A 14,284-nucleotide genomic window follows, 5' to 3' on the forward strand; every position below is an offset into this window, starting at 1 on the left:
GAATTGCTATTAGTTTATTTATTTTTTTAACTTATTTTATTTATTTTTGGCTGCGTTGGGTCTTCATTGCTGAGTGGGCTTTCTCTAGTTGCAGCGCGCGTGCCGCAACTACTGAAGCCCCCGCGCCTAGAGCCCATGCTCCGCAACAAGAGGAGCCACCGCAATGAGAAGCCCGCGCACCACAGCAAAGAGTAGCCCCCGCTCGCCGCAACTAAATAAAGCCTGTGCACAGCAACAAAGACCCAGTGCAGCCAAAAATAATAAATAAATAAATTTTATAGAAGAAGATAATAATAATCCATGGGAATTCCCTGGCAGTCCAGTGGTTAGGAATCGGTGCTTTCACTGTTGAGAGTGCAGGTTCAATCCCTGGTTGGGAAACTAAGATCCCACAAGCCACACGGCACGGCCAAAAGAAAAATAAAAATAATAAAATAATCCATGGGGGGAAGCATGTTTCATTGCTTACTTATAATTTCCAGGGTTGGTTTAGCCATAGAATTATGCAAATTAAAAGAACAGAGGACTTCCCTGGTGGCGCAGCGGTTAAGAATCCACCTGCCAATGCAGGGGACACGGGTTCGAGCTCTGGCCCAGGAAGATCCCACATGCCGCGAAGCAGCTAAGCCCGTGCACCACAACTACTGAGCCTGTGCTCTAGAGCACGCAAGCCAAAACTACTGAGCCCGCATGCCACAACTACTGAAGCCCGCGCATCTAGAGCCCGTGCTCCACAACAGGAGAAGCTACCGCAATGAGAAGCTGTCGCACCGCAATGAAGAGTAGCCCCCGCTCGCCGCAACTAGAGAAAGCCTGCGCGCAGCAACCAAGACCCAAGGCAGCCAAAAATCAATATATAAAAAGAATAGAAAACAATGTTAAGTGCTCTGTTGTTTAAAGAATTGATGGAAAATTTCTTTAAGTGTCAAGGCTATTCTTAAAAGAGACATGACTTAGAACAGGAAAAGAAATTTTTTTTTAAATTTGAAGTATAGTTGATTTACAATGTTGTTAGTTTCAGGTGTACAGCAAAGTAATTCAGTTATACATATATACATATAGATTCTTTTTCAGATTTTTTTCCCTTATTAGTTATTACAAGATAATGAATATGGTTCCCTGAGCTATGCAGTAGGTCCTTGTTGTTTATCTCTTTTATATATAGTAGTGTGTATCTGTTCATCCCAAACTCCTAATTTATCCCTCCCTGCCTCCTTTCCTCTTTGGTAACCATCTGTTTGTTTTCAACATCTGTGAGAAGAAATTCTGACTTGAAGTGGGTAATTACTGTGGCATTCCCACGATGACATTTTCAAAAAGACTTCATGTCTTGGAGAATGTGATCCTCTTACACAGATGTTACCAAATACTCTGCCAGCATGAGAGCACATGGAACCATCTTGTGTCATGTTGAGGAAGGGGGTAAAAAGTGGCAACCATGCTCTTGTTTTGTCGGTGGACACCATTTTTAAAGGTCATTGATCAAGAGATGCAACATGACCCTGAAAAATGGCAAAGCAAAATCCGCTATGAAAGATGGAATTACATGCTTCAACACCTCCAATTTGAAGAACAGTCATCAGCATGAAGTTATTAACTTTATGCCCAAAACACATTCCCTATCTTGGCCCATAATGCTCTTGTTGGGCATGTTTCCTCATGAATGGAAACAATGGAAAAAATTAAATGGACACTCAATGGAAAAAAGAACAAAATCAGTTGGATGTGACCCCCGTAAAAACTATATTACAATATAAAGGGACACAGACTGGAAGTGCAAGGAATTTTATAAGCAGATTCTGCAAAACCAGAAACTTAAGGAGAACCAAAATATCAAGGACACAAAATTCAAGAGGTACCCTTGAATCATTGATTTCAGATAATCAGCGAATGATTTTTTTTGTCTGAGAAAATACACAAATTGAGTTTCCAGGAAGCAGGCTCAGAGAGAGGCCAGTATGCAATGTGTGGGGAGGAGGAAGTGCCCCAGGGGTGGGTCCCTGTGGAGGGGAGGGGGAGGGGGAGGGGCAGGTGGGGCAGAGGGATGCGATGCAGCCCAACGACAGCCGAGAGTCTTTGGGGAGCTCTGGTCGGGGGAGGTCTCCAGAGCTGGGGGTCGTCATTTATGGATCTTGATCTCAGCATATTCGGTGGTGCTGGCGGCCTCCTGGTCCTGAGGCTCCCAGGGCCTCAGCATGTAGAAACTGAGGGAGGCGTAATGGAGCTCCCGTTCCACCCCAGAAGTGGGGGCGGCCACCACTGGTAGGGGGAGGTCCCGGGGGCTGCCTGGAGGACACTCATGCTGGTAACCCTGAGTGGAGGGAAAGAAGGGGGTCATACTAGGATAACAGGGCTGGAAGAGAGCAAGTGGGGTCCATAAGTAAACCTGAAAACTGAACATTCAGTCTTTCATCTATTCATTCCAGACATTGGCTGAGGTCCCCATTCATTCATTCATTCATTCATTCAACAAATGCTTGAGAGTAATAATGCCTGGCCCTTAGTAATTAGTTGCCAGTCTCCTGGATTCCTCACAACAGTTTACTTGGGAGACACTATTATCCCCATGTATCAGGTGGAGAAATCGAAGCTAAGTAAATATCCCCAAATCACACATTTAGTCATTGGTAAGGCCAAGATGTATGTTAGATCTTTCTGACTCCAGTGCTGCCTTATGGAAGAGCTCCCCTGGTGCCAGGCTCTGAATATTCAGTGAGGAACAAAGAAGACACCATTCCTGACCTCCTGCAACTTGCTGGGGTGGGGGTGGGGGGATGGCGGGGAGCAGGCATTAAAGCAGTAGTCAATTATATTACTATATAATTGCAAATTAAGATGGGACAAAAATGGGATGGATGGTGTGAGGACAGGGATTTGCTCAGACCTGGATGGCCCTTCAGGGACCACTCAGCATTTCAGAGGTTCAGGCAAACACAATCACCCAATTGCATTATGAACCCTAAAATCAAAGGATCTTGTTGTGCCAGAAAGGGTTAACCTTGCCCAAAGAAAATGTGACCCTTTGCCCCAGCCCCTGGGAGGGAACCTCTAAGCCCTTGAAATATCCTGACTGATGAGAGTGTCTGTGTTCACCCGGGTCTTGGCCCACACTCGATGGTGTAACAATGTGACAGATGGTGGGGGCTTTGGGTCCCACAGTATCACACCTCTGCAGACACTGGACACTAAGCCATGTGGGCAGTCAGCCATGCCAACGTAACCAACTCCTAATAAAAATGCTGGGTATGGGAGAATTTCTTGGCCGTCCAGTGGTTAGGCCTCCTTATTTCCACTGCAAGGACATGAGTTTGATGCCTGGTCGGGGAACTGAGATCCCACAAGCTGCTCAGTTGGCCAAAAAAAAAAAGAAAAAACACTCTGGATGTGAAGGCTCAGGTGTGCTTCCCTGTCTGGCAATAGCCCATACATGTTATCACACATCATTGCTGGGAGAATTAAGCACTTTCTGCACAATTCCACTTGAAAGAGGCAACTGGGTACTCATGCCTGGTCTACCCCGGACTCTGCCCCATGTGCCTTTTTCCTTAGCTGATTTTAATCTCTATCCTTGTCCTGTGATATACTATAACCATGAGTATAAAAGCTTTCAGTGAGTTTTGTGAGTCCTTCTGGTGAGTTATTGAAATTGAGCTTGTCTTGGGGACCCCCAAACTTGATAGTAGATAATAATTATTTTGGGGAGAGCCTTGTGGCAACCTGTCTTGGGGAGGTGAGGTAGGAAGTGGGGGGAAAGTGGGTCAGCGGTCCAGAGAGAAAGGAGGAGGTAGGGGTCGGGAGGGCCCAGTTGGAACTGAGTACAATCAGTAAGATGGCTGGGTGGTCCTTGGCTCTGAGAGAGGAGACAGAGAGCAGAGGGAAGGATGACTCCCAGGTCACTGGGCTGGGTGACTGTGTTGATAGGGTCCAAGAGGAAAAGCCTGTGTGGGTCATGATGAGCGTCTTAAGTCATCAAGAGGACTGCAGCCATGGCCATGCTGGGGAGATAGCCAGATGGAATCCCGAGGGACAGAGCGCCCGTCACTCACCTGGGAGGTGGGACCCAGCATGGAGGGCGCATCCTTCTCACCGGGGGCCTTCCTGAAGGTCTTCACTCTGAAAGGGGAAGCCAGGACCTTTCAGCAGCCCAGCTGACTCAGAGCTTGGAGGGCGACTACTGTCCTCCCTGCTTAAGAGGCTAGAAGGGCTGGGACTTCCCTGGCAGCCCAGTGGTTAAGACTCCAAGCTTCCACTGCATGGGGCATGGGTTCGATCCCTGGTCAGGGAACTAAGATCCCAAGTGCCACACGGTGTGGCCCAAAAATAAGAAAAATTTTTTTAAAAAAAGAGGCTAGAAGGGCTGACCGAGGCCAGGGGGTAGGGGGTGCGCCTCTCCTTATTGACCTTCATAATGAGAACGGGCACCCTTCACGGATGGCTGGGATGGAGGGGTGGGGACAGACCCTGCTCTGATTCCCTGACTCAAGGCCCAGTTCTCCAAAACCCTGCACCACCCAGATTCCTCCAGGGGGGGCTGCCTGGGACTCCAGGGCTCAGACCCCTTCCCGCCCCCTGCACTCGCCTCCCTCCCCCAAGAGATGACACTCACGTGAAGAAGATGAGGCAGGAACAGAGACTGAGCAGGCCAGCGATGCCAGCTCCTCCGACGGCCCCCAGAATGAATTCTCCTCCAAGCTTGGGCTTCCCTGCAGATGATCGGGGTGTAGGGTGACTCCCCTCCAAGCCCCAGGACCCTCGTGCTCCTTCCTCCCACAGAATTTGAGCTCTCCTCTTCTGCAGCCCCCAACCAGCCAAAGAACAGAACTCTGCTCCCACCCCTGTCTCTCCCCTCCCGTCCAGGCCCCTCTCCCCACAAGCTCCATCTGCAAAGGATGGAGACTCCTTTCCCCCTAAGCCTCTGCCCTCAACAGGCCCCCTGACCTGGCAGCAGCAGGACAGTGGCGCTCTGGGCCCCGTGGACGTTCTGGGCCTCGCAGCCGAGTCTGAGGCCAGAGCTGAGCCCCTCGCGGAGGCTCAGGGAGCTGTTGGCCCAGGGCCCAGCCGAGTTGGAGGTGACCTTGAAGGAGGCGTTGCTGAAATTCCCCTCCAGCAGCCCCTCCCCCAGCCGCCAGCGCAGGGAGGGGGCCGGCTGGGCTCGGGAGGAACAGTCGCAGTGCAGACCCTCCTCCTCCTGGGAGCAAGAGGGTCCCAGCAGCTGCGGGGCGTCTGTGGGGAAGGAGAAGTATCAGCGTGCCCCTCCCCTCCCCCGGACCTGAGTGTCCTCTCCCTGGGTGTTCTCCCTCCTCCCAGCTCACTCTGCACGGAGAGACGCACGGAGGTCCGCAGGGAGCCCTGAGGATGCTGAGCTAGGCAGGTGAATTCGCCTTCATGGCCCGACACCACCCGGGGCACCTGCAGGACCCCGGGGTTCGAGGGATGTGAGGGGCTCAGGGTCCGGCTCCCCCGGGACCAGCTCAGTGTGGCTGGGGGGTTGCTGTCGGTGACACAGGCCAGGCGTAGAGATTCTCCTTCCAGGACAGGAAGAGATGAGCCGTTCCCCAGGTAATTCAGCTCTGGAGAGAGAGAGAGACAGAGACAGAGACACAGAGAGAGACAGACAGAGAGAAAGAGAGAGCTGAGCCCAGCCTATGAAGCCCTGCTTCTATGTCTCTCTCCTTTCTACTTTTTTTTTTAAGTTGGGAAGGAATCCCACAAGTAGTTTTTTAAGCAGCTTTATTGAGATATAATTCACATACCATTCAACTCCATTTACATATCACCTAAAAGTCATGCGATAACTATCACCGCAATCAATTTTAGAACATTTTCATGACCCCCCACAACACTCTGCACCCCTTAGCCACCACCCGCAATCCTCCCATCACCCCAGCCCTACGCAGCCACTAATTTCTGTCTCTATGGATTTGTCTCTTCCGGCCATGGCGTGTAAATATCCAGCTTCTTCCCCTCAGCATGATGTTTCCAAGGTTCATCTACGTGTATCAGTGCCTCATTCCTTTTCGTGGCTGTATCTCATCCATTGTCCGAATAGACCATGTTTTGTTCATCTGTCCATCTGTGGATGGACATGGGTTGCCCCTTAACTTCTCTGAGGCATTTGCCCTCATCCACGTTTCTCTCCTTCCTTCCTGAACTGCTCACCATTAGCCGTTCAAGTATCCAAAATTCAAGTCCCAGATCCTTCAAGGCTCTTCAGGACCTGGTCTCTACCTCCTCACCTCCTTTGCCCCGGTTATCTCAGGATAAATAGGTCGTTCACATCTCGCATTCTAAAATTCACAGAGGAAGGAAGAGGTGTCCAGGATGAAGTCCCTCCCACACTGACTCCCCAAGTGACAAATTCCTCTTGTCCCAGGCAACATGTGGCCACTCCAGAGCTATTCTGTCATAGCCTCATCTAGTGGCATCGATAATAGACATCCCTGAGGGACCTCCCTGGTGGTCCAGAGGTTAAGACTCCGTGCTCCCAAGGCAGGGGGCCCAGGTTTGATCCGTGGTCAGGGAACTAGAGCCCGCATGCCATGACTAAAAAAAAAAAAAAAAAGATCCTGCATGCCACAGCTAAGACCCAGCACAGCCAAATTAATTAATTAATTTAAAAATTATATATATATACATCCCTGAGGCCCCACAATTATGCTCCTGGCCCTAAGACTTATAATCTCATAACTCAGAGTAGGGACTGTGACCCAGGAGATCAGCACCCTTCAGGAGCTGGTTAGAAATGCAGATTTGCAGGCCTTGCTGGGCCTCCAGAGTAAGAATCTTCATTGTCACAAGATCGTTGAGAAATGTGTGTGCTCAATCAAGCTTTAGAAGTATTGCCCAAAAGAAAGGCTATTCTGTTCGCCCAGGGAATGGGGAATGTTTGAAGGGACATTCCCAGGAAAACTAAAATCAGTGAACTCAAACGCTTGTCAAAAGTAGAATGGATAGGGCTTCCCTGGTGGCACAGTGGTTGAGAGTCCGCCTGCCGATGCAGGGGACATGGGTTCGTGCCCCGGTCCGGGAAGATCCCACATGCCGCGGAGCGGCTGGGCCCGTGAGCCATGGCCGCTGAGCCTGCGCCTCCGGAGCCTGTGCTCCGCAACGGGAGAGGCCACAGCAGTGAGAGGCCCGCGTACCGCAAAAAAAAAAAAAAAAAAAAAAAAAGTAGAACGGAAAAGAGAAAAACAAAAACAAAAATGGAATGGAAAACTAAGTTCCGCAGTGGAATGGTCTGTCGACAAGGAGACATGGTCATTACAGCTCCAAGCACTGCGGGTGAAAGTCAAGATCATGAGATGTTGCCACACCAAAGTCAAGGCAGCTCTGCCACAGAAAATCCACTCCCAGGTACAGACTCAAAAGAATTGACATCAGGGACTCAAACAGTTACTTTTCCAGGAATGTTCAGAGAAGCACCATTCACAACGGCCACAAGGTAGAAACAACCCAAATGCCCATCAGCAGATGGATGGAGAAACAGATGGTGGTCCATCCACACAGTGGAATATTATTCAGCCGTAAAAAGGAGGGAAGTTCTGATCAACGCTACAATGCGGATGAACCTTGAAAACATCACATTAAGTGAAAGAAGCCAGACACAAAAGTCCACATATGGTATAATTCCATTTCTGTAAATGTCCAGAATTCATAGCAAATTCACAGAGACAGAAAGTAGATGAGTAGTTGCCTGGGGCTGGAGAGAGGGGAGAAGAGGACTTGAGTACTTAACAGGTACAGGGCTTTCTTTCTGGGTGATGGGAAAGTTTTGGAATTAGGTTGAGCTGGGTAGTTGCACCACATTGTGAATGTCCTAATGTGGACAGTGGTTAAGAATCCGCCTGCCAATGCAGGGGACACGGGTTCAAGCCCTGGTCCAGGAAGATCCCAAGTACCATGGAGCAACTAAGTCCATGCACCGCAACTAGCAAGCCTGCGCTCTAGAGCACGCCAGCTACAATTACTGAGCCCACGTGCCACAACTACTGAAGCCCACGCGCCTAGAGCCCGTGCTCCGCAGCAAGAGAAGCCCACGCACCGAGACGAAGAGCAGGCCCCTCTCGCCACAACTAGAGAAAGCCTGCGTGCAGCAGCAAAGACCCAAGGCAGCCAAAAATAAAGAAATACATATTTTTTAAATAAATAAAGTAAAATGAAATCAATAAAAAGAAGAATCACACAAAATTCAGTGTAGTGGCTTTCTCCGAGGCCAGAAGGGAGGGGCTAAAATCGGGTGCTCCAAAGGTGGAGATGATCTTCCAGTTCTTACCCAGGGTGGTAAGTACCACCCGGGTCTTCCTTTTTTTTTTTTTTTTTTTTTTGCGGTACGCGGGCCTCTCACTGCTGTGGCCTCTCCCGTTGCGGAGCACAGGCTCCGGACGCGCAGGCTCAGCGGCCATGGCTCACGGGCCCAGCCGCTCCGCGGCATGTGGGATCTTCCCGGACCGGGACACGAACCCGTGTCCCCTGCATCGGCAGGCGGACTCTCAACCACGGCGCCACCAGGGAAGCCCCGGGTCTTCCTTTTATGGTGTTTCCTCATAATTTGCATATGTTTGACAAATCATCTTCGCACGAAATGAATAGTAAATAAAAAACAATCTGTCTAGGAGTGAATGGGGGCTCTCCCGTCTCTCCCATCCCCACTGTATCCCCACAGCCCTCCCTTCCTACCTGTGCCATTTCCTCGGGAGATGCTGATGGTCAGGTTCTGGGGGGCGTCTAGGGCAGAGAGACGCAGTGAGGAAGAGCGTCAGAGCTGACCCTTCCGCGCCCCCCACGCCCCAGGAGGCACAGAACTGGAAGCACAGCAGAACAGGGCCTACATCCTTCCGGCAGACCCTCCCAGCCCCTGGCCTGCGGGTCACCGGCGCCGATTCCCCGCCCCGCGAGCACCCCGCCATCCTGATTCCGCGCTCACAGGACACGTTGAGCATGACGGTCCTCTCCGTGCTCACGCCAGCCCTGTGGAAGGTCACCCGGCAGGTGAGGTTGGTGCCGTGGTCCTGCGGGCCGGGGGTGAGCAGGATCTCCGAGGAGTTATAGGCCCCCTTCGAGTCCAGTCCCGGGGGGCGGAGGGCAGCCCCGGTCCAGGAGATGGTGGGCGGCGTGGCCCGGTCACAGGCCCCTGCCACGGAGCACGTCACGTGGCTGCTAGAGCCGGACTCCAGGGGCTCCTTGATGTAGATATCGGGGGTCCGTGTCAGCGCTGGAGAGCAGAGAGGGAGAAGCCAGACCGCAGAGGGGACCCCTGTGTGTGCCCAGCCCTGATGTGACCATGCGCCAATGTCCCCCTTAGAGGTGGAGGGACAGGGGGGTCCGTCCTTCCCCCCCATCCCTGTTTTCTGTTCCTGGGGACCCTTCCGTACCTGTCACGTTCACAATGAGCAGGTTATTTTTGTAACTATGTTTCACATCACCTCTCATCAGCTGAAAATAATAGTTTCCACTGTCCCCCTTCCGGGCGTCTGTGATGCCCAGGGAGCAGTTGTTCGCCCCAGGGTCCCCGAGGAGGTGGAATGGGATTTTTCTCTTCTTTTTTACTCCCCTGCCCGGGTTGTTTGTGGCCATGGGAAGGTCCATTTGGGATGGTCTATCCACTTTCTGGAACCATTCACCATAAATGGGTGTAGAGTCGGTCTGGCCAAGCAAGGGATAGGAGACGGTGCAGGGCACAAGGACACACAAACCCTCCTGCACTGTCACCGATTCCTGCACTTGCAGCTGGTACCACGGATCCTGCTGCAGGGACCCTGGGGGGACACAGAGGCTCAGCTGCAGCTCCAGCCCCAGCCCTGTCCCGGCCGGGACCCTGCTCTCCCCACTATCCACGCACTCACCCGCCCGTAGCAGGGGCAGCAGCAGCAGCAGCAGCCTGTCCATGTCCAAGGGGCCAGGAGTTTCCAGGACTGTCCAGTTTCTGGACCTGCCTGTCTGTCCGGGGAGGAAGCCCCAACAGGAAGCTTCTGGGGGAGAGGGGCACAGTTACCATCCACAGATGAGTGAAAGAGGAAGCTCGGAACTGCAAATGTCTGGAAGACATCTCTTCTGACTTCTCCTTTCATAGATGGAAGCACCAGAGCAGAGAGAGGATACAGGGCTGCTCTAAACCCTGACCCCAGGAAGCAGCCACCCTGGGTCAGCCTAGGGGGAGGGCGGTGCCAAGAGCGGGGCTCTCCCAGGAAACAGGCGGGGAAGGGCTCCAGGTGAGGTGCTGGAAGCAGGGATTCATTCATTCATTCATTTATTCATTCATTCATTCATTTGCCAGGCAAACATCTACTGCACGCAGGGGCTGCAGGCAGTGGAGGGTATGACCTCACAAATCCTGCCTCACTTTTGCGTGACCCCAAACCCAGTGCCCCCACCCAGGCTCTCCAAAGTCTACTCACCTCCCTGCCTGTCTTGGGGCCGTGTATGTGTCCACACAAGGATCCCAGCTCCACAGTACGAAGTGGAACATTTGCACACGGCTTCATGCTCAGAAGGGCTTCCCGCCTGGGGTTTGATGCTCTGAGGTTGCCATCTTGAAATTCTTAATAATTTTATCTTTGAGTTTGCATTTTGTAAGTGAAGTCTAATGGATAAGGAGTGCATGCTGGGGGGGATTGGAACTTTGAATCACACGCGGTCAATCCGGGGACGTCCTGGATCTGGAGACAGCTTCTGGGCCCACCCTCGCACCCCCATCCCACCACTTGGGCACAGAGAGGGTCTGGAGTGTGCTGAGTTGAGTGGGTGCCTGTGAGTGTCTGCACTGCCCATCCCCCAAGTCAAGCCCAAGGGATTGGACGTTAACTAGCAAATATAAACACTATGAACAGGGACTTCCCTGGTGGCCCAGTGGTTAAGAATCCATCTTGCGATGCAGGGGATGCCAGTTCAATCCCTGGTTGGGGAACTAAGATCCCATGTGCCATGGGGCAACTAAGCTCGTGCACTGCAACTAGAGAGCCCAAGTGCTGCAACTACAGAACCCACGCGCTCTGGAGCCCACGCCACAACGAGAGAGAAACCCGTGCACTACAACGAAAGATCCCGCATGCCACAACTAAGACCCATTGCAGCCAAAAATAAATAAATAAAAAATCTATTTTAAAAAGGGTTAAAATGGTAAATTTTATGTTATGGGTATTTTAAGACAATTTTTTTTAATGTTAAGAGAAAAACAAAACATGACTGATAGACTGTCCATGGAAAAAAGGAAAAAGGTTTTTCCTGCTTTTTTTTTTTGTCAAAGTGACCTCACATTTTCATTTTGCTCAGGGGCCTGCAAAAGATTTAGGCAGCACTTGTAAGAAGCTTCCAGACTCAGACCTGCCCTAAGAGGAGAGCGTGGTCAGCACTGCCCAGAGGCTGGGTTGATGAGCATCTGTCCCTCTCCTGAGGGTTGGGACAACATAGGAATGAAGGACACATATCTGGGACCACTCTGCTGGCATCTAACCCAACTTCTCAAGTGACTGGCAATACATGTAGTAAAGAATTAACCTCATCCAAAGAGAGGCGTGGGCTTTACCCAGCTCCTGGGAGGGAATCCTAAGCCCTTGGCATGTGTGTCTCGGTGTCCACATTTCCTTTTTATTTTTTAATAAGAAGACTGGTCATATCGGATTAGGCCCACCCTAATGACCTCACCTTAACTTGATCACCTGCAAAGACCCTGTTTCCAAATAAGGTCACATTCACAGGTACTGGGGGTTAGGTCTTGAACATCTTTTTTGGAGGGACACAATTCAACCCATAACAGACCCCCAGTAAAAACGCTGGACACCAAGGTTTATACTCCACAAATGCTGTCACACATCGTTGCTGGGTGTATTGGTCAGCTTTGAGTTGCCATAAGATACCACGCACTGGGCAGCTTAAACAACAGAAATGTATCAACACTTTCTCACAGTTCTGGAGGCCAGAAGTCCAAGATCCAGGTGTTAGCTTGGCGAGGGTCTGCTTCCTGGCTGGCAGATAGCTGCCTTCTCACTGTGCCCTCACATGTCAGAGACAGAGAGAGGGAGAGAGAGAGAACTGTGGTGTCTCTGTGTCTCTTCCTATAAGGGCACTAATCCTATTGCATAAGGGTCCCACCCTTATGACCTCATTTAACCTTAATTACCCCCTTGTTTCTATCTCCAAATACAGTCACATTGAGGGGGTTAGGGCTTCAACATATGAATTGGGGATGGGGGGATTCAGTCCATAGCACTCGGACAATTAAGCACTGTCCACATGACTTCACTGGGAGAGACCACCGGAACCTTGTGCCTGGCCTCCCCTGGACCCTGTCCTGTGAACTTTGCAGATTTTATTTTATTCTATTCTATTCTAAATTTTTTTCTTTGGCCGTGCAGCGTGACTTACAGGATCTTTGTTCCTCCACCAGGGATGGAAGCCGGGGCCCCAGCAGTGAGAGTGCGGAATCCTAACCACTGGATGGCCAGGGAATTCCTTCCTTGGCAAATTGTAACCTGTGTCCTTTTGTTGTAACAAATCCTGAGTATAACAGTTTCTCTGAATTCTTTAAGTCCTTCCAATGAATCATCAAACTTCAGGGTGGTTTTGGGGATCCCCAGAACAGTCTGTTTCCCTCCTCCTCCTCAGACTGTGGTGCAGAAAGCCACCGTTTACCTAAGTGGGGGCGACGGTGCCCACCTGCCTAGGTCTGCCCATCCTGGGGACCAGCGCTCGCCTTTTCGAGCGCCCTCTGGTGGACCTGCAGTGGTCAGCTCTCAAAGAGCCCAGAACTTGTCTAGGATGGGAAGTTGCTGACCGGGAAAATTGCTGAGTTTATCACAAATACATAAAAAGGAAATGGGATAAATGCAGCCTGAAAAGCACAGAAAGTGCACAGAGGAAATCCTCAGTTCCTCTTCATCTACAACCAGTTTCTCACTTTACTTCCCTATCGCTTGTCTCTCAAACAGGAGGCAACATCACTTTTTTTTTTAATACTCCTTTTTTTTTATTTGGCTGTGTGGGGTCTTAGTTGTGGTACATGGATCTTCGATCTCTGTTGCAACATGTTTTTGTTTTGTTTCGTTTTTAATTGAGGCACGCAGGATCTTCGATCTTCCTTGCGACGTTTTTGTTTTGTTTTGGTTTGGTTTTAGTTGCAAGATGTGAACTCCTAGTTGAAGCATATGGGATCCAGCTTCCTGACCAGGGATCAAACCAGGGTCCCCTGCACTGGGAGTACGGAGTCTTAGCCACTGGACCAACATGGAAGTCCCTGGAGGCAACATCACTTTTAACTAAATGGTCCCAGCTGGTACCAAGGTGCCCATCCCTCCTCTTGCACTTGCTACACTGTCGTCTACAGCCCGGCCTGGACCCCATGGAGAGCAGGCCTTGGGGGCAGGCTCTGAGGAGAAGGGAAACCAGGATCTCTGTCTCTGACTCGATCGCTCTGCCTTGTCTTGGTTTGAGTTAGTTTTCCAATTTCTACAGAATTGCAAAACAGGCCCCGAAAACTTCCCTTCTTTCAAATCAAGTAGACTATTCATTGCTTTTCCAATAGATGGCCAGAAAGAATGGGGGTGGGGAGGTCAGCCACTGGTAGGATTTCTGGGAGACTCAGGACCACATGGGTAGGTCAGCCACTGGTAGGATTTCTGGGAGACTCAGGACCACATGGCATGGACACAGTGCTAAGGACCAAGCTGTCACCCAAAGTCAGGAGCACTATTCTTTCTCTTCCATGGGAGATGTCATTGCCTCTGGGCCTCCTTGGCCTGAAAACTAGGTCCAGTTGCCTGGATATAGAGCTCCACCATTCCCGGGAGAAATAGTAGGGTGGAGAGTTTACTCCAGGACTCACAATGAATAACACCAAAACGGGTGTGTGTCAGCTTGTGTATGTGTGCAAGTGTGTTTGGGGCCCATCTCAAAATGTGCTTCAATGGCATATTGATTATTTTGCATTATAGTTACTCAGGAAACTGCCAGGACTTCCCTGGTGGTGCAATGGTTAAGAATCTGCCTGCCAATGCAGGGGACACGGGTTCCAGCCCTGTTCCGGGAAAAATGGAGCAACTAAGCCTGTGCATCACAACTACTGAGCCTGCGCTGTACAGCCCGCGAGCCATAACTACTGAGCCCGCATACCACAACTACTGAAGCCCACGCACCTAGAGCCTGTGCTCCGCAACAAGAGAAGCCTCCGCAGTGAGAAGCCCGCGCACCACAGCAAAGAGTAGCCCCCGCTCCCCACAACTAGAGAAAGCCCATGCGCAGCAACAAAGACCCAGCACAGCCATAAATAAATAAAAATAAATAAATAAATAGA

The 14,284-nt window shown here is 50.9% G+C and overlaps 2 protein-coding genes across 21 annotated transcripts in view; one reads left to right on the plus strand and one right to left on the minus strand.

Moving 5' to 3' along the window:
• Positions 1-14,284, plus strand: part of VRK3 (VRK serine/threonine kinase 3) — a 69,946-nt gene that overhangs the window by 45,814 nt on the left and 9,848 nt on the right. The window contains exon 15 of one of the 18 annotated variants that reach the window (XM_067719367.1): positions 12,383-12,501. The exons of 16 other annotated variants lie outside the window; for them this stretch is intronic. In XM_067719367.1, coding sequence (XP_067575468.1) covers positions 12,383-12,486 — 104 coding nt within the window. In that variant the 3' untranslated portion in view covers positions 12,487-12,501. Of the gene's footprint in view, positions 1-1,261; positions 1,970-12,382; positions 12,502-14,284 lie in introns of those variants that run through there. One more of the 18 variants, XM_067719371.1, reaches the window with a different exon arrangement.
• On the minus strand, positions 1,874-10,093 carry SIGLEC11 (sialic acid binding Ig like lectin 11). 3 transcript variants are annotated; one of them, XM_067719346.1, is made up of 9 exons: positions 9,843-9,993; positions 9,372-9,755; positions 8,924-9,211; positions 8,677-8,724; positions 5,313-5,570; positions 4,939-5,223; positions 4,607-4,703; positions 4,047-4,113; positions 1,874-2,311 (listed from the first exon to the last, which is right to left on the minus strand). In XM_067719346.1, the coding sequence occupies exons 1-9, from the start codon at positions 9,883-9,885 to the stop codon at positions 2,120-2,122; spliced, it is 1,662 nt and encodes a 553-aa protein (XP_067575447.1). In that variant the 5' UTR covers positions 9,886-9,993; the 3' UTR covers positions 1,874-2,119. The 3 variants fall into 3 exon arrangements, with proteins under 3 accessions (XP_067575447.1, XP_067575446.1, XP_067575448.1); XM_067719345.1 differs by having other exon boundaries at positions 8,924-9,253; XM_067719347.1 differs by lacking the exon at positions 9,372-9,755 and having other exon boundaries at positions 8,924-9,179; positions 9,843-10,093.

The sequence above is a fragment of the Pseudorca crassidens genome, chromosome 20 (genome assembly GCF_039906515.1).
Source record: "Pseudorca crassidens isolate mPseCra1 chromosome 20, mPseCra1.hap1, whole genome shotgun sequence".
NCBI classification, from domain to species: domain Eukaryota; kingdom Metazoa; phylum Chordata; class Mammalia; order Artiodactyla; family Delphinidae; genus Pseudorca; species Pseudorca crassidens.

Bases quoted from the DNA above. Each gene is read 5' to 3' on its own strand.
- SIGLEC11 (XM_067719345.1), bottom strand. From the start codon at position 9,885: ATGGACAGGCTGCTGCTGCTGCTGCTGCCCCTGCTACGGGCGG. The intron at 4,704-4,938 runs GTCAGGGGGCCT...GATCATCTGCAG, and splicing joins CACTGTCCTGCTGCTGCCAG to GGAAGCCCAAGCTTGGAGGA. The intron at 2,312-4,046 runs GTGAGTGACGGG...CCCTCCACTCAG, and splicing joins TGCTGGGTCCCACCTCCCAG to GGTTACCAGCATGAGTGTCC.